This window comes from Telmatherina bonti, assembly GCF_933228915.1.
Source record: "Telmatherina bonti genome assembly, chromosome: 9".
Classification (NCBI taxonomy): Eukaryota; Metazoa; Chordata; class Actinopteri; order Atheriniformes; family Telmatherinidae; genus Telmatherina; species Telmatherina bonti.
The window spans coordinates 16,338,581-16,363,161 of NC_136627.1; the positions used below are offsets into that span (position 1 = coordinate 16,338,581).

General features: G+C 40.3%; 2 protein-coding genes across 2 annotated transcripts in view; one reads left to right on the forward strand and one right to left on the reverse strand.

Moving 5' to 3' along the window:
• The window catches only part of atm (ATM serine/threonine kinase), a 27,135-nt gene extending 13,957 nt beyond the window's left edge, over positions 1-13,178 (reverse strand). The window contains exons 1-34 of the mRNA XM_079246792.1: positions 13,070-13,178; positions 12,416-12,503; positions 12,196-12,314; positions 11,741-11,886; positions 11,393-11,557; positions 11,100-11,265; positions 10,722-10,960; positions 10,333-10,502; positions 10,006-10,184; positions 9,545-9,916; positions 9,233-9,436; positions 9,006-9,101; positions 8,596-8,827; positions 8,396-8,527; positions 7,559-7,684; positions 7,363-7,452; positions 6,335-6,521; positions 4,963-5,156; positions 4,809-4,888; positions 4,567-4,722; positions 4,393-4,468; positions 4,150-4,292; positions 3,348-3,465; positions 3,069-3,239; positions 2,741-2,916; positions 2,358-2,601; positions 1,855-1,970; positions 1,620-1,746; positions 1,312-1,511; positions 1,054-1,228; positions 556-714; positions 309-441; positions 123-218; positions 1-41 (exon numbers count right to left, since the gene is read on the reverse strand). The exon at positions 1-41 is cut by the window's left edge and continues 131 nt beyond it. Coding sequence (XP_079102918.1) covers positions 1-41; positions 123-218; positions 309-441; positions 556-714; positions 1,054-1,228; positions 1,312-1,511; positions 1,620-1,746; positions 1,855-1,970; positions 2,358-2,601; positions 2,741-2,916; positions 3,069-3,239; positions 3,348-3,465; positions 4,150-4,292; positions 4,393-4,468; positions 4,567-4,722; positions 4,809-4,888; positions 4,963-5,156; positions 6,335-6,521; positions 7,363-7,452; positions 7,559-7,684; positions 8,396-8,527; positions 8,596-8,827; positions 9,006-9,101; positions 9,233-9,436; positions 9,545-9,916; positions 10,006-10,184; positions 10,333-10,502; positions 10,722-10,960; positions 11,100-11,265; positions 11,393-11,557; positions 11,741-11,886; positions 12,196-12,314; positions 12,416-12,487 — 5,100 coding nt within the window. The 5' untranslated portion in view covers positions 12,488-12,503; positions 13,070-13,178. The remainder of the gene's footprint in view (positions 42-122; positions 219-308; positions 442-555; positions 715-1,053; positions 1,229-1,311; positions 1,512-1,619; positions 1,747-1,854; positions 1,971-2,357; positions 2,602-2,740; positions 2,917-3,068; positions 3,240-3,347; positions 3,466-4,149; positions 4,293-4,392; positions 4,469-4,566; positions 4,723-4,808; positions 4,889-4,962; positions 5,157-6,334; positions 6,522-7,362; positions 7,453-7,558; positions 7,685-8,395; positions 8,528-8,595; positions 8,828-9,005; positions 9,102-9,232; positions 9,437-9,544; positions 9,917-10,005; positions 10,185-10,332; positions 10,503-10,721; positions 10,961-11,099; positions 11,266-11,392; positions 11,558-11,740; positions 11,887-12,195; positions 12,315-12,415; positions 12,504-13,069) is intronic.
• A 376-nt stretch (positions 13,179-13,554) lies between these two features.
• On the forward strand, positions 13,555-23,776 carry npat (nuclear protein, ataxia-telangiectasia locus). The gene is made up of 17 exons (XM_079246714.1): positions 13,555-13,715; positions 13,898-14,016; positions 14,121-14,181; positions 14,269-14,341; positions 14,448-14,488; positions 15,403-15,633; positions 15,949-16,024; positions 16,513-16,636; positions 17,812-17,903; positions 18,015-18,096; positions 18,221-18,317; positions 18,459-18,575; positions 19,590-20,927; positions 21,541-21,641; positions 21,772-21,850; positions 21,984-23,323; positions 23,415-23,776. Exons 1-17 carry the CDS (start codon positions 13,679-13,681, stop codon positions 23,490-23,492), a joined length of 4,086 nt encoding a protein of 1,361 aa, XP_079102840.1. The 5' UTR covers positions 13,555-13,678; the 3' UTR covers positions 23,493-23,776.
• Positions 23,777-24,581: the final 805 nt, after the last annotated feature.

The following is a 24,581-nucleotide window of genomic DNA, read 5'->3' on the forward strand; positions in this document are numbered from 1 at the left end:
TTCAACTGGACCCAGTTCTCCCAGACAGCTGCCTGCTGCCTCTGCAGTCAAAGGTTTTGCTTAATAAAATCGAGCTTTCACTGTAACACTAAAGGTGCTGTAGATGTTTTCTGACTGTATACCGAGAATGTCGGCTCCTCCTTGGTGGTTGGCAGCTAGTTTGCAGAGCTGCAGCAGACTGAGGACAAGCTTCACCAGCACGCTGTCAGTAGGGTCAACTACAGAGGGAGGACGAATAGAAAATATTAGAATGACGTCGCTAATTGAAATGCATTTTTTAATGCAAAGACAATTTTCTACTATTATACCATGGCACTCTTTAAGCAACTCTCTGATCTGTCCCTTGTTGCTATGCAGCTGTCTGGTCAGTTCCTTTAGTCCTTCAAGTCTGGTCAGAGGCAGGGAGTCGCAGGATGCCACTGAGAGGAAGTGAGTTATCTCCTGTTTGAGGTAAGGACAAACACATGTGAGACTTTTAAGCAAACACATCAAGAGTAAAATCAGATAAAGAAGAAGAAACACGTTTTTATTTGAGTGTGCATCTGTTGCCATTACCTGTCTCAGTGTGAAGTTGCCGCTGTTATTTTTGAGTTTTTGCTGCACTGACCGCAGCTCTCTGAACTCAGGGATGTCAGGAAAAGGCTCCAACCTGCTGATGGCTCCTTTCAACTTCTGCTGATTTTCTATGCTGAGAAACTGCAGCAGAGTGAGCACCTGGTGGGACGAGGAGAATTCAAAATCTAAACAGGCAGCTAACACAAGCCGAAAAGAAACCATATCAAATTTTGATTAAATATATGCCAATATTTTTGACTATGAGAAAGACGCACAGCTCCATCAATATTTAGGGTTTTAGCTGCAGCTTTGGAACATCACTTGCATTGGTTTTCAGTGGTTGCCATGGTATTAACATTTCAATGCAATGCATGCTTGAATGAACTCTGTTAGACTTGAACATGGAGAAACTCATGTACTACATCAGATCAGTTCTCTATAGATTAAAGTTTAAAAAACACACATACACACAACCTGCATAAACTACCTTCCACTTACCTGCTGTGAGATAGAAGGCTGACTAGTCACCTGAGCAGTCAGAGTCCCCACAATGACCTGAAGGTGGCAGTCCAAAGCATCATCACAGAACTGCAGGGCAGCCCGACACACAGAGTAAAGCAGGTCGCAGCAGAGAGAGAGGCTTCGTTTGGAAACCTCATCACACTGAAGAGGTCTGCAAACAGAAAAAAACAAAGTGGCTGGAGTTGTTTTGTTTACGATTCTGGTGATAAATCTCGCTAGTGTGTCAGCACCAACCTGCTGTTGATGTGGTGAATGAGGGTGTAGATGATGTCTCTGAGGACAAAGGCCCAGGCTCCTCCCAGACCGTCCTTCACCTCCCTGAGCAGCAGGCTGACAAACAGATGATACATGAGGAGGATGCGGTGACGTTCGTAGCTGTTGGTCGTCTCTGCTGCTCTTTCGCACACAGCCAGCAGAATTCTCTGGATGGAAATCTACCATGCAGAAACAACAAGAACATTTTAACTCAGCTGTATGGAGTGAACAGAAAACATAAAGAAAAATCTGCATCAAAGGAACATAACAACACTGGGACAGTTTACCGGGGTTTTGGACAAAATGGCAACCAGGGACTTGTGGTTAGCACTGTGGCACTTGCTGATATACTCCAAAGTAGCTTTGATGACGTTAGAGCTGAAGTATGGTGGATTTGGTACAGGATCCAACTCTCTGAGAGACACAATGAATCAGTTAGACGCTGTGTTTCATTCACGTGACAATCAGATAAATGGACAGACCCAGCAACAAATTAATTATATAATGAATAATTATTATTACCCTATAAAGCGTATCAGGTCTCCTCTGTCTCTTTCTGCTCCACCACCTTCATACAGAGTCATCAGCAGTTCCACTACAATGTCTGCCAGGTTACTGTGGATCAGGCTGTCGATTTGCTGTGGAGATATTAAGAAAATGTAAGGAAAGGGAATGATGGTAAAATGCTTTTAACTTAGATTATCCACATTGGTATTCTGACAGGAGAAATGCAGCCTGGAAACATGCAGCTGTCTGAAAAATGCCACAACACCATGCTTTAATGGAAACCTTACCAATAGGTTTTGGCTTGTTCCACACAGTTTTATGAATCATTAAATCATTAACTTATACTATAACACTGATATGGGATTAAAGATGATCTGATCATAGCCACAGTTGTTTATAAGGCAACAACTATGTACAGACAATTAAAAACATACATGCTTTTCACCCTATTTTATGAGTCAGGGGTGCTTTTTTTTTTGTCTCTTGTGACCACTATTTGTTACACATCAGGATTTTACCTGTTTGCCCAAACAGCTGGTGTCTTTGAGCAGGTCGTATACTCTGTGGGCCTTCTCTCTCTGCTGCGCAACCTGTGAATCCTGTCCAGGCAGCGCGAAGTACGGCAGGATGTTGACCATGATCTTGGGGAAGCAATCAGCCAGTAAGAGTCTCCAGTCCTTCTCGAGGTACCTGCCGATGGATTTCACCTGCTCAAAGTCGTCCAGGAAGACCAGGTGGGGGATCAGCACTTGGTAGGACAAGCTATGAGGATGTAAGAAATGGATGTTCATTCATTTTCATCTTCATATACTTGATAATGCTGCCTGTTGCTTTGTTGTTTTGGACAAAACTCCAAACATTTTAAACCTAGAAATTGCTAAAGACATACTTATTCTCTTACTTATAGAAATCTTTGACTGTGTCGTGATCCAGTAGACCGTAAGGAAAAGATCCTAGGGTGTAGCGGTCATCAGACTGTCTCTGTGCAAGCCACTCAGCGACCAGATAGTTAAGGTGAGAGCAGACGAATGTTTTTATGCTCCTGTAGCCCAGCAACTTGGACACACTGCACAACATCTGTCATGAACAGAAAGACAACAATGTTTTCTTTTAATCTGCCCTTCCTCTAATTTATGATTTTATACAGAAAACGGTACCTTAATATTGGTGTTAATGCCAAAAAGAGGACGATAGACGTCTCACAAGTACGCAGCATAGACAGCTGTTACCTTTTTAAGGAGCTGTTCCTCTATGCTGTTCTCTTTATAGGACTGGAGGAGGGCAAACAGACACTGCTTTTCACATACTGGGCTGCAACACAGCACAACGGACAAACTCTTCAGCAGGGTGGCCTTGCGGTTGAACGCCTCATCCTGTTGGTCCTCCGCAGAGCTGCTTCTCTGCGTATGATAACAAATAAAATGCAAACAGACAGAAAGCATGAGGAAAGATCAAAAGAGGAATATAACACACACACACACACGCCGCTGAACATGAAATTATCTTACCAGAAGCCTCATTCCCTCTTGAGCCTTCAGATAAATGCTCTCAAAGGCAGCCTGCTGGTGTTTCAATGGCAGCATCTTCCTCTGCTCTGGATGCTCCGGTCTCATCTCTAGAAACAACCTAGACACGGAGGATAAATGGGCAAAAATTAAGTATCATATGATTAACAAAAATCTTCCTTTGCGATCTTTGACAAGATTCTATTTGAACTTTTTATATAGGAAAGGGTGGCTGCATAACACAAACACAAAGGACATGCGCTTAATTTTATTTGAGCAAAGATGTGAAACTCATATGGAAGGTTTAATATTATCATTATTATATTATACATAGAAGCTCAGAAATAAGCATATGCATATGTAGGTCACCAACTTCTCACAAGGGATCATAAATGAGTCCAGCTGTCTTTTTGTTTTCGTGAAAACAATAATAACATTTTGCTGTTTAATGCTGTTCAGTGTTCTGACTAAAATGCAGACGTTCAGTGCAGATATAAAAATGAGGATCATAGAGTAACTCAAGATGTTTCACTATCAGATGAGGTAAACATGTCATCTGCTCAGCAATCTTGGTTTGACAACAAAGTGTGTGCTGGATTCAACCCCGACAACTGTTCTTTGTGGTGACGCTGCTCCCACCATGGCTAAGCATGGTGGGGGCAATGCCATGGTCTGGTGTTTTCAAGTTAAATATAAGGTTTATTAGCACATTTAATACTATATCTGTTTTTACAGCTTGTCTTATAATCCTAATGTGACAAATAATACTGTCAGAGGAGGAAGGTTTCAGCATGTTGGAACATACCTCTCCACTGAGACAGCTACTAGCATGCGGACCTGGTGGTGGGAATCTGCAAGGTGAGATGGAAGGACAGAAGAAACTGGTCGGTCCTCCTCTGTGTCAGCCTCTCCGAGACTTAGAACTGCCCAGTTACAGTATGGATCAGCCTGGATGGGTAAAATTACACAATAGTTATCCTGCTGCATAATCTGAAAAAAAGATTAAAAGGAAGAACTGCCCAAATCAAGCAAACATGTAAGGGTTTACCTCCAGTAGAGCAACCAGACACTGCACCAAAGCAGCTCTTACAGTGGCCACACATTTCCCTTTCTGGCTCAGGATACTATAAAAATAAAAGAAACAAAACAAATATGATTTTAAAAATGTACATATTACAACACAACGTAACGATTTGACTTGTGTTTCTTCAGTGTTTCTAACCAGAATCCAGACACCACTTGAAGCAGGGAACCCTGAACATGTCTCATCTCCTCAGGCATATGAAGAGTCTTCCCCAGGCTCCTTATGGACGGTAACAAACTGAACAGCACAGCAGCACAGACTTCCTGGTCCTGACGGTACAAAGAACAAAGATCCCTGCGGAGAAAGCAACAAATACATCTAATTGTTCATAAGACAACCCCATTAGAGTGAAAGTTTGCCTAACAGCACTGTTTCCTTACGCCAGAGGACGGAGCAGTGAGTCAAACTCCTCAGGAGAGAGCGAATCCTCAGCAGGAAGCTTCTTCAACAGGACAAGATACTGGAAGAGAGCTTTGTATAAGTGTACAGCAGCTAAAGCCTTGTCCCCTCTTGTAATTTAACCCTGATACATACCATATTAAGATGCAAGGCTTTGCTGAAGTCAACCTGCTCCAGCAGCAGAAGCAGCCTGCGTCTGACCTCCTGTGGCTTGAAAAGCAGGCCATGGATAGGCTGCACTGAGCCACACTCACATAGGAACTCCAAGACTGCAAGAAAGGCCAGGTCCTGCTGTGCTAGATAATCCTCCGTGAGCAGGCTTTTTGTACCTTATACAGGACAAAAGTGTTATTTATTTAGAAGCATTACACTATATCAATATTTGTATAACATATGCCTTTGGCATGTAAGCAGACTTGGATTTTTATGTCTTTACAACAACTCTTTTATGCACTGGATTCCTGTTGTAAGCAAATTTGTACGATGTCACTAGCTTAATGATATTGTGAAATGCATGGACTCATATGCAGTCAGCGCAAAACCATATCATATTTGAACAATACCTGTATAATTTATTTCAAAGGATTCCTGACAATCTAATTAGTTCAGCTCTGCAGGAAAATATGAAACATTAAAAAAATAACCCAAGAGAACATACTGATTATCTAGCTAGTCAATATGTTTGATGTCAATCTATCAGTCTATTATGTTTGATGTCTATCTAGCTATCAATCTATCTAGCATGATAACGGACTATCTAGATCTGGGGAATTAATTGAAAATTAAGTAAAAAAAACAACAATCAGAACCAGTATTAAATATAATCTTGCTTATGTCAGTTATTTTAATATGACTGGAAATTTAAATTTCTCCTAAATAAATGGGAACATATTAATTAAATTATCTATATTTAAACAGTGCGTCTTTAATTGAACTTATTTGACAATATCTGCTCTTCCATTATTAAAATGTCTGCAACAAAAAGATCCAGTTATCTATAGGAACTAATTATAAAACGGGACTGAAATAATTGCTGATAATTGTAACTGAGGTAACCTGTTCAGTTAATCATGATATTGATTTGACGTCATATCGCCCAGCCCTAATAGGTAGGCAATGGTAGAGGTAGATCATTTATTAATCCTAAAGCTAGAAAATTAAGGTTTTCAGCAGCATATTTTGACATAAACTATAACTCAAATTTCCAAAGTGGAAAAAACAAACATACAAATCTATATTTCAGATAAGTAAAATATACAAGTCTATGTTCAAAGCATACAAATCAACAGAGCAATAAGCATGATGAATAAGATAGAGAAGTGTTTACATTTAAATAACAATGTGCAAAAATAAATAACTATAAGAAAAACAATGTCCAAACCAAAAATAGGATAAGTACAATAAAATGCCAAGTGAAATGAAATGGCAAGTGTAATAGTTACAGCTATAATAGTTAAATACTATAAATGTAAATGATGTACTTGGTAAAGATGCAACATCCTCCTACCTGGACCACAGGAGATGTTAGTGTTGTCTGCTTTCTGTCTGTGGGTCCCATTGGTGCTGCTATGGGACTCTTCTCCATCAAACAGGTCAATATCATCCCCTGCTTGTTGAGTTCTTGTCACTTCCCAGTCATCATCCACACGTTCATCATTATCCACAACACTGGCTCTTTTTGAAATGTTGCTAAACTGAAGCCAAAAAAGAGAAAACTTAATTCACTAACAGACTTTCAGATTTTTAAAGGTCCCATATTAGGCAAACACATCAACAAGTTTATTCATTATCCTAACTGCTTGGTCCGATGAAAGGTTGCGGGGAGGCTGGAGTCTATCTTGGCAGCCTTTGGGCGAGAGGTGGGGTAAACTCTGGACAAGTATATTTTCTAACAGACATATTGTGTCCCCATTGCCTGTGATGAGGCACAAAAGTAAGAAAATTGTCCTGTCCCTCAATTGCTTGCTCCACTTTTTACTGAATGTGGGCTCAAACAGGTGGAACTGAGATCTTTTCTTTTGTGACCTCATGAAAGGAAATAATCACTCCCCCCTCCAGTAGATACTGCCATTGACCCCCCCAACCAGATGGCCCTGACCTCTAAAATCCCTCTGCAGGAGTTAGCTACGTCCTCTCCCTGAGAGGAGCTCATGAACATTTTAAGCAGGGCTGCAACTCCAGTCCTCCAGGGCGCAGTCCTGCAAGTGTTAGGCTGCTGCAACACATGCAACTCATAACAATGGGTAATAATTAGCAGACTTGTTCGGAGGTTGATGTCAAGGCACAAAAATGTTAATTAAGTCTGAATCAGTCAGGTGTGTTGCAGCATGGAAACTCTAAGCACTTGCAGAACTATGGCCCTTGAGGACCTTTCCTGAAGAGGTAATACACGTTGAAAACAATGTTGCTTGACCTCTGTCACCCATGTGATCAAATTTACAACATGGGACCTTTAAATGATGAATTATATTTTCATGTCCTTGAACCATGACCATCTCAAATCTGTGAAATCCAATCAGTTTGTTTGTCACTCACCAGATGTTTACATATTTCTGCCAGCTCACTGAGGAGGCTGGTGGGCAGAGTCATTATAAACAAACCGGAGGCGATGCAACAAACACCATCCTGCAAACAAAAAAAGGAATTTAATCTGTTAAATGTGTCAAAAGCAGACAAATTTATAAAAACACATAATAAAATATTTAACCATCATAATGCCATATTTTTTCACCTTGTTTTTTCTGTTGGTGAACTGTGTGCAAAGTTTCATAACAGATCTCAGCGTGTGCGTGATCCCCTCCTCTGTTATTTTCACTTTTACTCCAGAAACAAACCCGCTGAGTTCTTGTGCCAGGGTCTGGGAAGCAAAACATCCCAAAAACTGTTACATTTCATGTTTCATTTCAATATTCATGTGGCAGAATAAGTTTGTTTATGTGAAAAATCGAAGTATTACTTTTTTTACTTCTAAATTTATATTAATCAGAATTAAAAACCAAAAAAAAAACTAAACTAAATTACATAAATCTAACTCAAGATTAACTAAAAAAAAAACAAAAAACGAGAGATATTAATCTATTTTGTTTTTATATAGTTACAAACTAAACCATAATGCAGAGACAACAGTAACACTTTTAATTGCCATTGCGGCACCATGTGCTTTCACACACCACGTACCAACCTAAAAAAAAAATCATTTTGAACAACACAAGTTGTGTCCTTATTTAGGGTCTGCACACTTTGAAGTGTGGATTTGTGGACTACATCTTTCACAGTGGCGTTCCAAGTAATGTCTCATTTCAAAGTGTTCTTCAAATCCACCCCCCAAATCTGCACTTCATTTGGCACCAGTTTAGCTTGTAAGAAGGCTAAAGAGCATCCTCCGTAACCTTCTACAGTTTATTTAATTGTCATTAAATAATCACTAGTTTTAATACGTTCATTTGAGGTTGCATTTAGCTAATCTTAAGACTTGGTGTGTAAAAACCTAACATGTAAAAAAACAAAGTAACACACATTCAGAATGAAGACTACGATAAACATAAACAGCAGCTGCAAAACTCTGCACCTTTGCTTTAGTAAAGAGAGGCGAGCGGCACGCCTCCTCCTCAGCCAGAAACCCAATTGAGACGTATCCTGCCAGAACAGCAGTCAGCTGACTGAAACATCGCACCAGACACTCCGGAGGGGTGGACACAGACTGTGGATGATCAGCCAGAGTTATTATCAAGGCTACATCAAATCACTAAAGCATCATCTTCTACTCACATCAGGAGAGTAGCAGTTGAGCAGATTGTCAGCCATGGAGAGGAGGGACTGCTCCAACTTGTTTCTGAGGCCAGGGACAGCAGCGAACTGGCCGTCAACTGACCCTGTCTGCAAGGATTCGTCACCAGCGACTCCCATCTCTGATGACAGCGTGTTGAAGACAAAGTGCTGGTACAGTTTCTCAATTTCTTCCAAGTTGTCTTTGGCATCAACTGGCTCTTGAAAAAAGGCACTTTAAAAAAGAGCAGCATTTGGGGATAAAGTTATTGTTCTAAAACCCATACAGCAGAAAAGTAAGTGCAGAGAAGATATAAGAAAAACGTGGAGTCAAAATCTAATGAAACAAATTCAACTAGCTTCATATTAACTATCAATGCCGCCACTATGGAAAAGAAGGTGCAGTTATTCACCTTTCTGCTCTACCCAGAAGAAACTTCAGCGAAACTCTTGTGTCCTTTAAAGTCAGTGAGACCAAGATGTTGGATATCAGATTGTGAGGAAAGTCTCTGCAAACAAGAAATAACAAATAAAATGTGAATCTTTTAAATTTAAAACTTATTGTCCTCAACTATTATTCACACCCCTAAATGAGAAGATACTGAACCAGGAAGAAGCCGTGTATGGTCTGAGTGCCAACCTGCAGATGATGGGGTGAGGTCTGCTGCTCTCCTCCATCTCGTCGCTCTGGTCACTCATCAGCAGCCAGGCTATCAGGGTCTCCTTCAGATTAAGTGATGCACATCCCTCTGTGACTCCCATGTAGTTCCACCCCGAGTTTGACGAGTGACTTTTTGGGACTGAACACTTTAACATCGCCTGGGCGAGGCAGAGTGCAGCACTCCTGAAAAGAAACGAAAGAGCAAGAAGAAAATTGGTGAAAGCAAATAGATTCAGAAACAAATTAAAAGACATGCTGAGTCTTAACTAATGGGAAATGGCTTTGACTTACTGGGATGGTTTGCATGCAGATCCAGAGAAGAGCTTCCAGAACTCTCTGTCCATATCAATCAGCCCACCGTGGACAATGGCGGACAGCAGGTCCAAACTGAGGCTCTCTGTCTGGGGTGAGCTGACCCCTCGCATAGCAAGAGCCCATATCCGAACCCAGAGCCTGCTCAGCTCTGTCCTGTGGACCTGTGCTCTCTGTGGGTGGCGTGCCTGGCAGTGAGCCACCTCCCTCAGGCAGCGCAGCACATAGAGCCCCCTCTCTCCTCTCCGATGCTCTGCTAGAAGCTGGTGCAACACGGACAGCAGTGGAACCAGCTCCCGACCGGGCATCATGGACGGATACTTCGAGGTGAGCACTGCAGTAATCTGCAGCCTGAAAGACGAAATACAAGTTTTCCAAATGTGATATTTGACTTTTTTTTTTCTCCAGTAGATACAGTTCATTTTCTTTTTTTTTTATACCATGGTATGACATCAAAGTCACTTTGCTGCGGCTGCAGATGCTCACGAAGGACCTCCCAGCCCATTTCAACGCGCCGTCGCTTGCTGGCTGTGCCATGGGAGGGGCTTCCCAACTGCGTGGCTCTAGAGGAGGCCTGGGGAACCTCCAGGATGTGAGGGTCACTTTCATCACTGAACAGCTAGAGGAAACACAATGCTGTTCATGTATTCATACAGACATCCTGAGTAGTTCATTTTCTACTGGTTGCCGTGTTGAGCTGAACAGAGAAAGATGTGAATTTTTGCAGAAGTGTAGTGGATATTTTAGAGGCAGAGAAGGTTTCTTACCTGGCGACAGATGTCGGCCGTGAGCTCTATGAGATTTTCTTGAACAGCTATGTGTCTGCTCCCTGTGACATATCTCCCTCTGCTGCCTATTTGACTGATCTCTCTGACCAACGCATCATACAAGTTGTACAACAGACTCTTCCATCTGGTCCAGTCCTCAGCATGAGCACCTAAAATACCAAAAAAATAAAATAAAATAAAATAAAAATTAAACAATGCTGCCATTGTTTTCTTGTTTTTTTTTTTGTTTTTTTTTAACACAAACTACAAGTTCAGACAGATTTTTTATCATTTCATGTTGTAAATATGTATTTTATTTCAGTTACGTTTCAGAAACTTTTGAAAAAATTAGCTTTTTTTTTTTTTTTTTTTTAAAGGGATTACTCAACCTGTGTCTTGAGTCTTCGCTCCTTTAGGATGGTGAACACGGATCTGCAGGTTGAAGAACTCCACAATCCCCTCTTTGAGAGGAGCACTCGGCCTCATATCTGCCCACACGTACAGTATAGAAGGCAGAAGCTCCTCTCCCAGACGGCACACTCGCATCCGACAATTCATGGCCACAGATGTCAAGAAGATATTCAGCGCTGAGACGAGGTGCTCCAGAACTACCAGGTGTCTCTCCTGCCTGATTATGCAAAAGGAAACAATTGTATAGATGTTTTCTTTACCTGTTCTGCTGTCGCAGCCGATTACGTAACATGACTGATGTGTAAAACCAAAATGTATCCAGTGGAGGTGTTCATATGATCGCTAAATTGCTTTACCTGACATTAAGCAGTGCTTTGGAGAAGAAGCTGAACAAAGCACCATTGAATCCATCAGTCTGCGTGCAGCAGCCCTTCACCACTGTGTGAATGACTCGGCTCAGCAGGACACGGTTAATGGACTTGGATGAGGAATTGAACAAACCACAGTATAAATCCAAAAGACCTAAAAGTCAGAAGAAATCCATCTGTACTTTTATCTATTTACTTTTTTAAATCATTAATCAAGCTAAAAAAAAATCATGAAGCATGAATAATAATTTAATCAGAAATATTTCAATGGATCCACTGACTCTGCCACTGTTGCTGAGTGATATCACACCAGTATTTGCGAACAGAGAGAATGTCCTTTAAAAGGAGGCTGCTGTAATCCTCTCCATACGCAGAACAGCAGTAAGAGCTCTGCAGGACCTCCATCACATGTTTCAGCAGCTCGCTGCACTTCAAACGAGGTCCACCTGCAGGAAAAGAAAGATGCGGCTACTGTGTTTTTTTTCTGCTTTATACTAAGACGACTACGTCAGGTCAAGTTATGAAAGACATTGTTCACATATCTAAAGAAATTTTCCCAAAACAATAAAATATCATTAATGTAATGAAAAACTGCATGAACATCTGGATGTAAATCGGTTACCCCTTACGTTTGTTTGCATATCGTATGAAATATTTGATCAAGCTGCACATTTCAGCCATCTTCTTCTGCCGCGAGGCCAGCGTAGTTGCTGTGACATTGGATTTACTTGACTGCATGCTTGCTGTCTCCTTCTGGACGTAACCCTGCAAGAACCTGACATGAGAACAATGAGATTATGTAAAACAGAAAGTAAAGTCTTCATTTAAAACAGCTATTTACTCTGGTAGATAGATTAATGTAATTTGATCAAAATTCCTAAAAGCAAAACAGTTTATATAAAACTAGATAGACAGGATTGAAATAGACATTTCTATAGTGGTGTCTAAACAGGCAAACTGAGAGAAAGAAAAAAAAAACATGATAATTAAAATAAATTTGCACAAAAATCCCTTATAACTGGTGTATAAAGAAAAATGTTCAGGGTTTTCATCCACATTTATAAAAAATACACCAGTAGGATACCTGAAAACAGCATCCCATGTGAGTTGTTTGGAGCCTTTTGCTTTGGACCCTGAGTTGTGGTCCAACTCTTGCACAATCTCGGGAGATTGAAGGAGCCGCCTGAAGCGTTCAGCTTCTTTCTGATGACACAAAATAGAGGTGATTTACCAAAAAAAAGACAAACTATGAGGCTGTACTTATGGGTAGACACAATTAAATGTTTATGTGTAGGCATTTTTACTTTTCTTTCTGTAGCTTTGTCATTGTCCAGCCCTCTGCAGCAAAGCAGAAGATCGTGAAAAGCCAGACTCATTTTGACCCACGTTTATCTGAATGGACAGCATAACAGAACATTATTTTTAGATCATATGCATAGAAATCTACAGTGTTTCACACTTTATTTCAGACTGTACAGCAGTTTTAGGACTGTGCCATTGTCCCAGTGGAAAGCATGGGATCACTCGGACTGAAGTGGCTGAATGACAGCTTGAAGAGCCCAATACAAACTTCTCTTTGTGTCCATCCGTTTTGCAAGGATGACTCCCTTTACATGTGGGGATTAATTTACATACAGCTCTTTAATTTATACCTGTGGATGCTATGTGGCTTCATGCATGATACTCCATAATCCCAAAAACAAAAGGGACAACTGTGTTACTATTATTCCATTCTACCTTTAATATACATAAACTGATATATACTTTCCTTTACAAAGGACTTTTAAAAAAGAAAATCTAAATACCTTCCCTTTAACTTAGACATATTCAGGGGAAAATCTCTGCGCTGTCTAGCCATGCAAACAAGCGACTTTAGCTGCAGTTTTGCCAAAGAAGCTTTTAAGAAGAATAAAACGAAACCATTGAAACACTGACTTGCTGTCAGTCTCTTCACTGACCTCAGACACCTGGACTGATCCTAGTTATGACGCTGTCGCACATGCAGGTGCAGATGTTAGCTGAGGTGCTACTCTGCGTGCCGTGATAACTTTGCCATCTTGACGTGCGTTTAGCCACACGCGCGCACACACGCACAAACACGCAACTTGTTCCCGCCCCAGAGAAAGTGGCGGAAGCTCAGTTTTACATCCGGGTCACGACAAGTCACTTGTTCGTGGCTTTAGAGGCAATTGTTAACGTTTAAATGGTTTTATATATCATGTTTGGGTTGATTGTGTTACAGTAGCACTTGTATTTTAGATTGAACGTTAATATGTGTAATGATATAGAGTACAATGTTGAATCTTGGTTGATATTGTGAGGGTTTGCGCTTCGTATTGGACTACATTTACCGAAACTGTTATGTTTGATTACTTTTCAACTTCCGGGTTGTACGTGCTTGAGTTCCCCGCCTTTTGAGATGAGTACTGCTGTTTGGACGTCGCCTTAACAATAAAACAAACTGCGTCTCAATTTTATGCATTTGGACGACTGAGTGGGACATTTCCCCAAACATGAAGCCAATTCTTTAAAGTTAAACAAAAGCTTTTGTTAATCACGTAGCTGTCATGTTGCTCCCTTCCGACGTCGCCCGGCTTGTTTTGGGTAAGTCACATCGGACGCAGCAAAGCTGTAGCTTTAGCTTTAGCCGACAGTGACACTGAAGTGAAAACTGGTTGAATTAAAGCTATGATTAACCAGCATTTTGTTGTAGCACCCAGCTTGCTGTTTTTGTTCGTTGCTGAACAATTTGTCTCCAAGTTAGAGCTTGTTTACCTTGTTTACAGGCTACCTCCAAGAAGAAGGGCTGTCAGACACAAGCCAAGCTTTCATTCACGAAAGCCCAAATTTAAAAGAGTATGCCGATCACACGACAGGAGATGGGACCATTCCTGCTTGTGTTTTTGTAAGTGTGACTTTTGCTCCGACTTGCCGAGAATGAAGCTGCTGAATACGTGGCTTGTACATAAAGATATTAACTAATCCATTGTCTCCCATATTCATACACAGTCTATATTTGGGAAGGGCCTGACAACTATTTTAAATGAGTATGTGGCTGCTAAAACAAAAGGTAAAAATGAACACTATTTATAAATAGTTTTCTACTGATGTCCCCTGCTTATACTATTTATAATTCCTCTATTTTTTTCTTAAACAGAGTCGTCTCATGAAGTACCTGTTGTCATGACATCTTTGTGGAAGAAACTGGATTTCACACTCAACCAAATTAAGTAATTATCGCCAAGTTTAATCCTCCAATTTTATTGAAATTATAAAATGAAGACACTAATAGCCATAATCTGTATTGTGCTGTCATTCTTTTGTGTTTTCATTTAGGTCTTTGCAGAATTCCCCGGCCATATCAGCAAGTCAAAGAAGTAAGTTTGCCATTAGCTTATCTTGTTTTTTAAACTTTAAAAGGCATGTGTTTACAGATACGGGAATGGGAGTAATACTTGAAGAAGTAAGTCTAGATTAGTGGTTTTCAACTCAGTCCTACGAGGTCCGCAATCCACCAGGTTTACCACATATTTCTACTTCAAAACCCCTTAACCAAATTAAATGGATCTAACACCCTATCAGGTTCTGCACAAAGACCCAATCGTATGAGTCGGCTGTGTTGGAAAAGGGATACATAGAAAGCCTGCTGGATTGCGGACTTCATAGGACTGAGTTGAATACCCCTGGTCTAGATTCATTATATTAAACTCAAACATTATTTGCAAAATGTGAATATAGTCTCTGAGATTATAAATCTCACATCTGAGATCATAAATTTTTACATCATTATTCTGAGATTATAAATCGTAGATGTGTGTTAAAAATAAAAATATCAAGGTCAGTTTTAAGGATTTACAAAAAAAAAAAAAAAAAAATCTGTACAAGTATCACAAACTTCTCCCTGAAAATTTGGATCATCTTCATACCACTACATATTCTATTAGTTGCACTCTTTACAGGCACAGTAACAGCATGAAGCATGACATCCTCAACTCATTTCAATCATTCTGCTGTTTTTCTTTTGGGATGATGTATTTATTTTGTGGTGTGTAAAAGGGTTGTTTTGCATTCAGCTACAGTGTGAATTCTTCTAAATCTAAGTCAATGTAAATACATTTTCAGCATAACCCAGAGACTTAAGAAATGTAATGTATTAATAGTGCCATGTTGCACAAATGACTGATTACAATTTATTAATGCAGTTTTCAAACATTGAAAATAAACCACAATGTGTTTGGTTTACTTGGGATTTATAATAAGGCATGTATTTACTAGCTTGTGTTCATTGCAGCCCGTTCCCGCATTGGGATGGCAAACATGGCGAGGCAGCGCGTCCTAACTGTGGCTTCTGCCAGTGGTGTCATCTGTTCATCTGTTTCGAAAACAAGCTCCATCATCAGCCCTGCACACACCTCCCACAGCATGCTGGGCCATTCCACGCCCGTGTGCTACACCAGAACAGCCTCCAGTAGTGGCGATCAGCAGCAAATCCATGATGGCACCCGATTACTAAACACACCCAGTTAGTGTCATAAAACATCAGTCAAAATACTTTTTTTTTTTTTTTTTTTTTTTTTAAAGTTATTAATTTTTTTTGTAAGCTGATTTGAATTAGAAAGCATTTTTGTTCTGATATAGTTACATTAAATTGCATGTTTGCTCTTATACTGCTTGTGGTTTTTTTTTATTTGCATATATCAAGCATTGCAGCAGTCTATAATTTATTTAAATGATTATAAAAAGTTAACTTACTAAAGCCAACAGCTTTCTTTATTTGCCTGCAGAATTTACATAAATTTCATTTGCATAATATGTAACAAAAAAATTTTTTCCACAGGGGATTCGCCTGTGCAAGTCATAGTTACAGAGCATCGGCTAAGTTCGGGCCCAACATCTCCCGGTCGACGAAAGTGGTAAGGATTGTTATTCAGATACAGTATTGATAACGTACTGAAGAAAGATTCTTAACTAGCTAACAGAATTAGATACAGGTGAAGGTTTCAGTCTGAACATTTAAATAACACATAAATTACAACTGATTGCAGAAAACTCAGAGTTATTGTTGTAGACCTTTGTCAGAAACTTGATTTAGTAAATCAGGTTACACCCTAGGATACCTCCCTAAAAAGGGCAATTCTTTAAGAAAATTAATCCTAGTTTAATGTTAGATTCTAGTTTCGATCAATCCGTTTATTTAACCGCTTAGTCTAATTCAGGGTCATGGGAAGCTGGAGCTTTTCCCAGCAAGATTCTTGTTTATTGTAGTAAAATATCATCTGTAAAGTCTCGATTGTTATGTCTTAATATGAGGGTTCACTTTGTCATACATCTGTTGTTTTTCCTTCTCTGACCTGCACAACTGTCTATTTACGGTACTGTATAATCCTTCTGTTGCATTCAGGGAAACTCCCAGGAAGAGAGCTGGGCCTGTGAGTGGCTCCAGTGGCCCTCCCAGATCTGCCACTAATGTCAGTGGTCTCAGTGCAGAACCTCAACCCGAAGAGGTGGTTGATGAGAACTTTCCTGTAAGTATGTTGCTGCTGTTAAGTTTTCTTAGCTTTAAGAAATTAAGAATAGAGAAGTGCTTTTGCTCATCAGTTTTCTGGCGCAGCAAACTGGAGCAGAATTGCCGGAAGTGAAACTAAACAAGGCATGGTTTATGTTCCCAGGCAAAGACTTAAAGAATTTTATGTGGTTCTTCCACTACTTCTAGCCTATTATGTAGAGTCAGTGTCCCTTATGCCAGGCGGACACTGTGCGATTTTAGAAATCTGACTGTCGGGGAAATGCTCCCACTGCACGACCGGGTTTGTCCCTCGTACTCTATTTGACCCTACGACATGTGTACTCATACTGTACGACTGCTGTCAGCCACGATTATTGACAACCACGACAAGTTGTCGGCGTCAGTCGGTGTGTGACGGCACGACGTGCTCGAGTGTGAACAACGAAAAACAAATGTTCCTAGTTCCTATGACAACCACAGTGTGCCTGACAACAAGATGGCGAGCAGGCAGCAAGTTGTTGCAGTTTTGTGCACTGTCTTGTGCGCTGAAACGAAAAACAAAAGAAAACCTCGTGTTCTCTCCATATTTCTACTAATCTCTCTTCTAGCATCCGTGTCCACCGCACACATCTGAAGTTGGGGTTGCCAGTCATTGTTTAAAGCTCCACCGGTGTCTTCTGCGCAGGTGCGAACGTAGAATCGTGACGTAACACCACTCACACTGTACGAGCGACGGCGAAAATTTCTGACATGCCAGAAGTTTGATCGGGAGGTCGCAGCATCATCGTTAGAACGTAGCAGCAATTAAACCTTCCTCGTGAGTGTTCTCACACTGTACGGCTTACGACCTCCCGACCAGACATCCCGACGCTACGATGTTTCCACGATGACGCAGCGTGGTCTGCAACAGCAAAACCGTGGTGAAATCGCCTCAAAATCGCACAGTGTCCGCCCAGCATTAGAGAGGACTTGAAGATGAATCTGATATCATTTGTGTGTGAGGTCAATAGCTCAATAGTTAGGTGCAGGTGACCTGGGAACTTTTAAAAGTACCTCTTTTTATATTTGGGACCAAAAGGGGGAAAATGAAACTTTATTGTACTGGAAATTACATGCTCTTAATCTTAAAGTATAAGGTTTCCCATGACATGTTTTTGTTTTTTTGTTTGTTACAAAACATCTTAATCTTTGCAGCAATTGGTGATCCAAAATGCGCGGGACAAGATTTTGGGAGACAGGTCGTTACAAGAGAAGCTCGCGGAAAACATTAATAAAATCCTTGCCAAGTAAGTTGGAAGTCTGAAGTGCAGGAGCACATATAAGCTGCTGGTGGTGAATGTTGTGTTGTGCAATTTCAGCATAAAATGACTGTTACTCTCTTTCATGTGTGATATCAGTGAGCCAACCCCCCAGGCATCGAAGGCCCCAGCTAGCACAGTGGAGGCAGACCAGTCCATAGATGAAATTCTTGGATTGCAGGTTCTAAACAGATAAATATGTCCTAATATCATGACACCTATATTTTGTATGTTATCATGAGTGTTTTACCAAGCTGTGCCCATATATCTGTGATCTGACATTATTTCATGGCTTGTGTTGTCAGGGAGAAATCCACATGAGTGACGACGCCATCCATGACATTTTGGAACAAACCGAGTCGGACCCAGCTTTTCAAGCCCTCTTTGACCTCTTTGATTACCGTAACTATACTTACTTTCTTTTTCTTTCTTTCTATCTTTTACTTACTTACTTTCTTCTTTTTCTTTCTTTCTTTCTTTCAATTATATACAATAAGTGAGACAATAACACTTAATATATCTTATTAAATGTTATATTTACAGATAAAACCAAATTCACTGATGGAGAAACAGGGGATGGAGATATTAGCAGTAGTCCAGAAGAGAACGACAGTGCGGTTTCTTCACACACAGATCAGGCCTTTCAAAGTTGTGATCCAGGTATTTTGTCATTGCTGTCTTGAGCAGCACAGATCTGAGTTTTTGCATACAAGTTCAGGCATATGCTATAATCTGTTGATGGATAAAGTTCAAACTCTTCAGGTTCACTCAGAATGCATCTTTTCCTGAGGCGTGTTCTTGCCCGTGGTATTTACATACTACTGCAGTACAAGATTGAGATGATTAAAATTGCTGTATCAGGTATAGAAGAAATAACTCAAGAATAACCTGAACCCTGTGTAATTTCTTAATTCGAAACACTGGTTAAGTAGGCAGTAAAGTCAGATTTTCCATTTCTTAAGCACTACAAAGACAAACAAAGGTGTATGTTAGGCTTTAAATTTTCAGGCACATCACAATTTAATTAGATTATGATTGAAATGACTCCAATGATAAGTAAAAAATGTGCAGTATATTTTCTTCTGTTTGTTGTGATAAACAACAGAGAAGAAAACTCCATCTGTTGGTTGACGCAAGACATCATCTGTTTCCACCATGAAACCAAAACATGGAACTACATCAGATCCTAGTGGTCTGGTGATCTTATTTCTTTTCTCGCATTCTACCACATCTCACCATGAGCCGATCCTCCTAGCCAGAGAACCTATGAGCTTTGTACTGTAATTTACTTCCTGTATTTGGTTCCCTTGAAGTCCCATTGAACTGGTCAGATTTCATGCTCAACTTTCCTATTTGTCGTGTAAACTACAAGCTTTTTTTTTTTAACATTGTTTTATTGCTGAAGAGTTAAAGAATTATTTTTCTTTTACACTTCTACATAAAATAAGATTGTTTTTCTTCCAACACCTAGTGTTTATCTTTCTGTTCTGTAATCTAGCAAGAGAAGCAGGCAGCTTGCTAGTTCAAAACAAAATGATTATATGGTCTCTGTTATTGCTATTAATATGTGACTGGTAATGTGCCGCGACTGGGTTTCTGATGTTTCTGTTTCTGCATAATGTGTAATGATGAAGACCATACTTAATGCTGGTTGCTTGATTTATTTCTTTGTAGGTGCGACACACAGAGATTCAAATATGCCTGAGCAAACACTGACAACACAGAAGACTAAAGCTGTACAGGAACGTAAAACCAGGAAGTCTGCAGCTCCCATTTTGTTAAAGAAAACTGTTATTGACTCCAGTGGCAGGTCGTCCAGAATTGAGAACAGTTCAGCCAGATTGTTGGTTAGTCATGGGGAGCACCGAGCGTCCTCATCTGCTCCAGTGGAGTCTCAAATAAAAGAAAAATCCTCATTCTTGAATAACAGTGTCAGTGTAATACCAATGGATATTGATGAACCTCTGAATACACCTCCTCCACCTATAGACACTTTTTCCTCTCAGGAGCCCACCATGGACAGAACCTCCACCTCAGCCACCCTCAATAAATCAACCATCGTCCCCTTATCAAAAGACTCTGCTGAATCTGCTGTCCCTGAAGGATCTTCAGTCTCAAATGTGGACAAAAGCCAAGGCCATAAACAAGGACAAGGATCTAATGAGCAACCAGCTACAACCTCTCCTCCAGCTTTGAGTGATCAAACTGTACTTTTGCCTCCTGTGGAAATTCAGCTGAATGACACTGGTAATTTACCCCATGCATCGGTTTCAAGCAGGGGGGGAGAAGCTTTACCTGTTTCTGCTCCCTCAGTACCATCTGTTTCTGCAGGTGCTACATTAACACCTGCACGCTTCTCTTCAGCTTCCAATCCTACAACTGGGCCACTCACAACCTCTTCCACATCTGCAGTTTATTCATCAACAGCTGCTTCATCCACAATTTCTTCACCTGCATCCTTCAACCCCTGTGTCCAGGTAGCAACATCCTTCAGCCCTTCTACCTCCAACCCCACCACCCCAAGCAAGGCTGCAGGAGACCCCGACAATATAGTGTCGCTGAAGATCATTATAAGTGATAACCAGGAGGTGGAGTCTTCCAGCGACACAGCCTTGAATCGGGCAATTTCCAGCATATCTGGGGACAAGGTACCCACCATCTACCTTTCCTCTCCAGCTAAGTCCCCTGGAGGTCTTGGCACTCCAAAGACCAACTTTGATGAGGTGGCACAGGCAATTAGTGGCTTACAAAGTGCTGAGGCTGCTGGATCAGTAATAGCTTCTCCATTGATTGGAACATCACAAGCTGAGCAGAAATACATAATTCAGTTACCTGTGGACACCGCCAACCCTGGCCTCCAGCATTCCACAGCCAACTATTTTCTCGTGACTCCAACTACAGATGTGGCAGCCAAACAGGTGCTGCTACCTGCTGGTGTCTCACAGGGGCAACCTTTACCCACCAACCAGTGGTCTGTGACTGCACCAGCTCACTCCCAAGGCTATAACACAGGTGAGAGACAGAAAACAACTGTGCATCTTTTTAGTGGACAAAATAATCTCTAGTTGAATTTGATTTTTTTTTTTTTCCTTGACTACTGTGGAAAAACAACTTAAATAAATGAAATATACTTTTAGATTAAGTTTGTTGTTCCAGGAAAAAAACAGGAAAAACTTTGCTTGGGCATTTTGATCATTACATGTCCTAAGTGAAACTGTCGCCTATGTGGGTATATCAAATAACAGTGTTATTAAAGACAGGACTGTTAATTCTTTACAAATTAGAGGAGTATTAGATTAGAACAGTTTACTATGTAAATGTTTGATTTACAGAAACTGGAAAAAGAGGATTGAAAAAAATAAACACATTAAAAATGATCTTTATTGTCATATGGTAAATGTAAGACCTTGAAGTGACACGTTTTTTTGTTTTTTTTTAACATAAACTAAGGATTCTTTATTTTCATCCTAGGGAAAATGATGTCCAAAGATTTAACCATTTAGTGTGTTTTTCACATTGCAAATAGCATGAATCTCTAATTCAATAGAAATCCGAATGTCTTCTCTGTTAAACCCATTATTATCTTTATGTGTTATTGAAAAATAAAATATTTATTTATGTGCAGGGCCAGCTCTCATCTTGCCGTCGCCTCTGAAACCCATGGTGGTCCCGGTTTCTGTTCTGGGGCAGAATAATCAAGGGAACGTCCAGGTGATGCACAACCAGGTACTTATATTTTATTATTAAGTGGTTGAACTAAAGCAATATTATCTCAACAACTAAAGAAATCTGATCACATACTTTTTGATTGTTTTGATCCACAATAATAAAAAGATTTGTGGTGTTGTATTTACAGCTTGTTGATATGTCAACCCCTGTACCGATACAGCAACCCAAGCCCATGTTGGTGGAAAATAAGCAGTTGGCAACTTCTGGTAAGTTGTAGCTTAACCTGTAGTGGTGCTTGTTAAATGTATATGATGGCTATTTAATCTTTGTGAAAAATAACTTCATTGTCAATGCTTTCATTTGACTCCATCACTTCTCTGACATTTTTCTAAATTCCAGGTAGTGAGAAGACTCAGACTGGTAAAGTTATGCAGCTTGTAAACAAAGAGCAGCAGGATGCAACAAAGGGCTCCAGTCACAAGAGAATTTTATGTTTTGATTCTTCATCAGAAGTTCAGTCACAGGCTGCTAAACCAGCTGAGATTGTGGTACCCGTGGCTGCAAATACATCCAGAACGAAATCTATTCAGCAATCCGAAAAAGATACAAGACATCCAGTCAGTCGAACAAAACCTACTATCTTGGCTGGCAATAAACCCAAGAGGAGGATAGAGCCTGTCAAATGCTCATCAGATTCTCAGACTGCAACAGGGTCGTCCAAGGAGTCAGTTACTTTACAAACGCACCAGAAAGAACCTGTTAAAAAGAACTCTCGTAAACAAGAGCATAAAACTTATAACAAAGAGTTTCAAAATGACAGCATTAGCAGCATTTCACAGCCTGAAGCTACAAAAAAAGCAGAATCAACACAGAGTTCAAAACCTACGAACAGAAAACAGAATCACAGAACAAGCAATGATGAAACAAAAGTTAAAGATGTTCATAGCTCCACATTGTCTTCTGATTCTGCACTGAAATCAGGAAGCGGAAAGGACACAGAGGAAAGCAGCAGGAAAGAACCTGCAGAGAAGGCTCTTTTGAAGTCACATGAGGGGCGAACAGAGAAGAGGATTTCCTCTCAGGAGATGCCTAATGTCACAGCTAACAAGGAGAATGAAATGCAGCGTAGCATGCAAGAACATAAGCAGCAGTCGGCAACACCTTCATCTTCAGCATCAAGAGACTTTAGTCCTCCAGCTGTCACACAGTTGACATCCAATACCCAGCCCAAAGTTGTGAAGGTCCCCTCAAAGACCAGTTCCCTGGCCAGACAGGCAGCTGAGATGCTTCAGAACATTCAAGGAATCGGCTCTCCTTCCATACCAGTCAAAAGGACTGGGACTGTACAAGACGCCCAAGACCATAGTCTTCCTGGGATTGGTACAAATGAGGCGCCTTGTCCGAGGACTCCCTCCCGAAAGAAGAAGGGCAAAGATGGAGAGGGGACTCCCAAGCATCTAAAACCTCCCAATACCCCAGATGTAGTACCAACCTGTAGCCCTGCCAGTGAAGCTGGGAGTGAAAACAGCATTAATATGGCTGCACACACCCTCATGATTCTTTCTCGTGCTGCCATCGCCAGGACAGGCACTCCACTTAAGGATAGCTTACGCCAGGAGGAAGCAGCAGAAAAGTCGCCCACAAGCTCAAAGAGCTCCAAGAAACGCAAACAGTCTTCTCCCACAAGCAGCCCTCCTGCAAAGAGAGAATCTAAACAGTCCAGCAGAAAGAAAGACAAGGTTAGCACAATGCAAATATTTGCAATCCATGAAACTAAGGAAATGTTTTGCTGTTTATTTTATTATCTAACTGTTGTTCTTTGTTTTTCAGGACAAGAAGACACTTGATTGTTTTCCTCATGATTTGGATGTGGATAAGTTCCTATCTTCTCTTCACTATGATGAATAAAACTGAGCATCCCAACAGGAGACTCGTATCACTACCTGCTTAAGTTCCTGTCCAGGAATATTAAAAGCCATCTGCTTAATCTATGCCTATGGTTTCCATTAGTAGCTATGCCAGAGACTTTATAAGCTACAATGTATTTTTCAGCTACTATGGAACTTCAACTTGACTCTTGCGGCGTTGGTAATTTTGGAATAAGATCCTATTATATGCAGCAGTATGGCAAGCATGGCACCTCTGATTTGTTTTTGTTTCTTTTTTTCCCCGATTCTGTTTATAAATGTCAATGTTTCGTACACAAAAATTTGGGAGGGGGGGGGCACCTTTACATAATGGATGCATGTTGGAGTGACTACACATTTTTTTGGTCAATATTTGACTTTCATTTGATAAATCCTGTTAATATTGATTGATAGGTTGGTTTGTAAGTGTACATTTTTTAAATGGTCTTCAACAATAATTTAATAACTGAATTAAAATATTTCATTTCTTTTGGTTTGTTCTTGAAATAGTTTGGTTAATGTATTGTTGGTGTGAGGAAAGTTCATTGGGCTTATGTTCTTATAACAACAGGAAAGGCAGATGTTTAGCCACATAATGTAAGTCATGTGGCATCATGTATTTATTTAATTTTAAACCCCAGTCAGCCTTGATGAAGAGCCAGTAGTTCTGTTCATTTAATTCTGAAAATTTGTGTCCTTTTGATTTTTGTTTATCCTTAATCATACTTAACAATGGTAGTTTATGAATGAACTGTGGAGAAGCTTATTCCCATCAGGTGAGTGGTTCGTGTGGGAAATGAAGTCATTAGCCTTAGGACAATTTTAATTTACTTAATGTGGGATAGAAATTATAAGAGGCAGAGGCTGTGAAAAATAATCTGTGCAGATACATTGCCGTACAGTCGCGCATTCAGTGTCAAAACTTATCACATTTCGTTGGCAAATTTGGCACATTCTGATTGGACCGCGAAACGAAATTCACGGAAGTACGTCATTCCATTTATTTCACATTAAACTTAATATGCCTTTATGTTTAAACATTGGCGCCGCGTCTTTTGCAAATAAATTGCCAGTATTACATAGTACTTTT

What these genes read in the sequence shown, in the direction of transcription:
- npat (XM_079246714.1), top strand. Translation starts at nt 13,679, where the DNA reads ATGTTGCTCCCTTCCGACGTCGCCCGGCTTGTTTTGG. An exon ending in TGGTTGATGAGAACTTTCCT is followed by an intron (nt 16,637 to 17,811) that starts GTAAGTATGTTG and finishes TAATCTTTGCAG; the next exon opens with CAATTGGTGATCCAAAATGC. An exon ending in CTCCCAAGGCTATAACACAG is followed by an intron (nt 20,928 to 21,540) that starts GTGAGAGACAGA and finishes ATTTATGTGCAG; the next exon opens with GGCCAGCTCTCATCTTGCCG.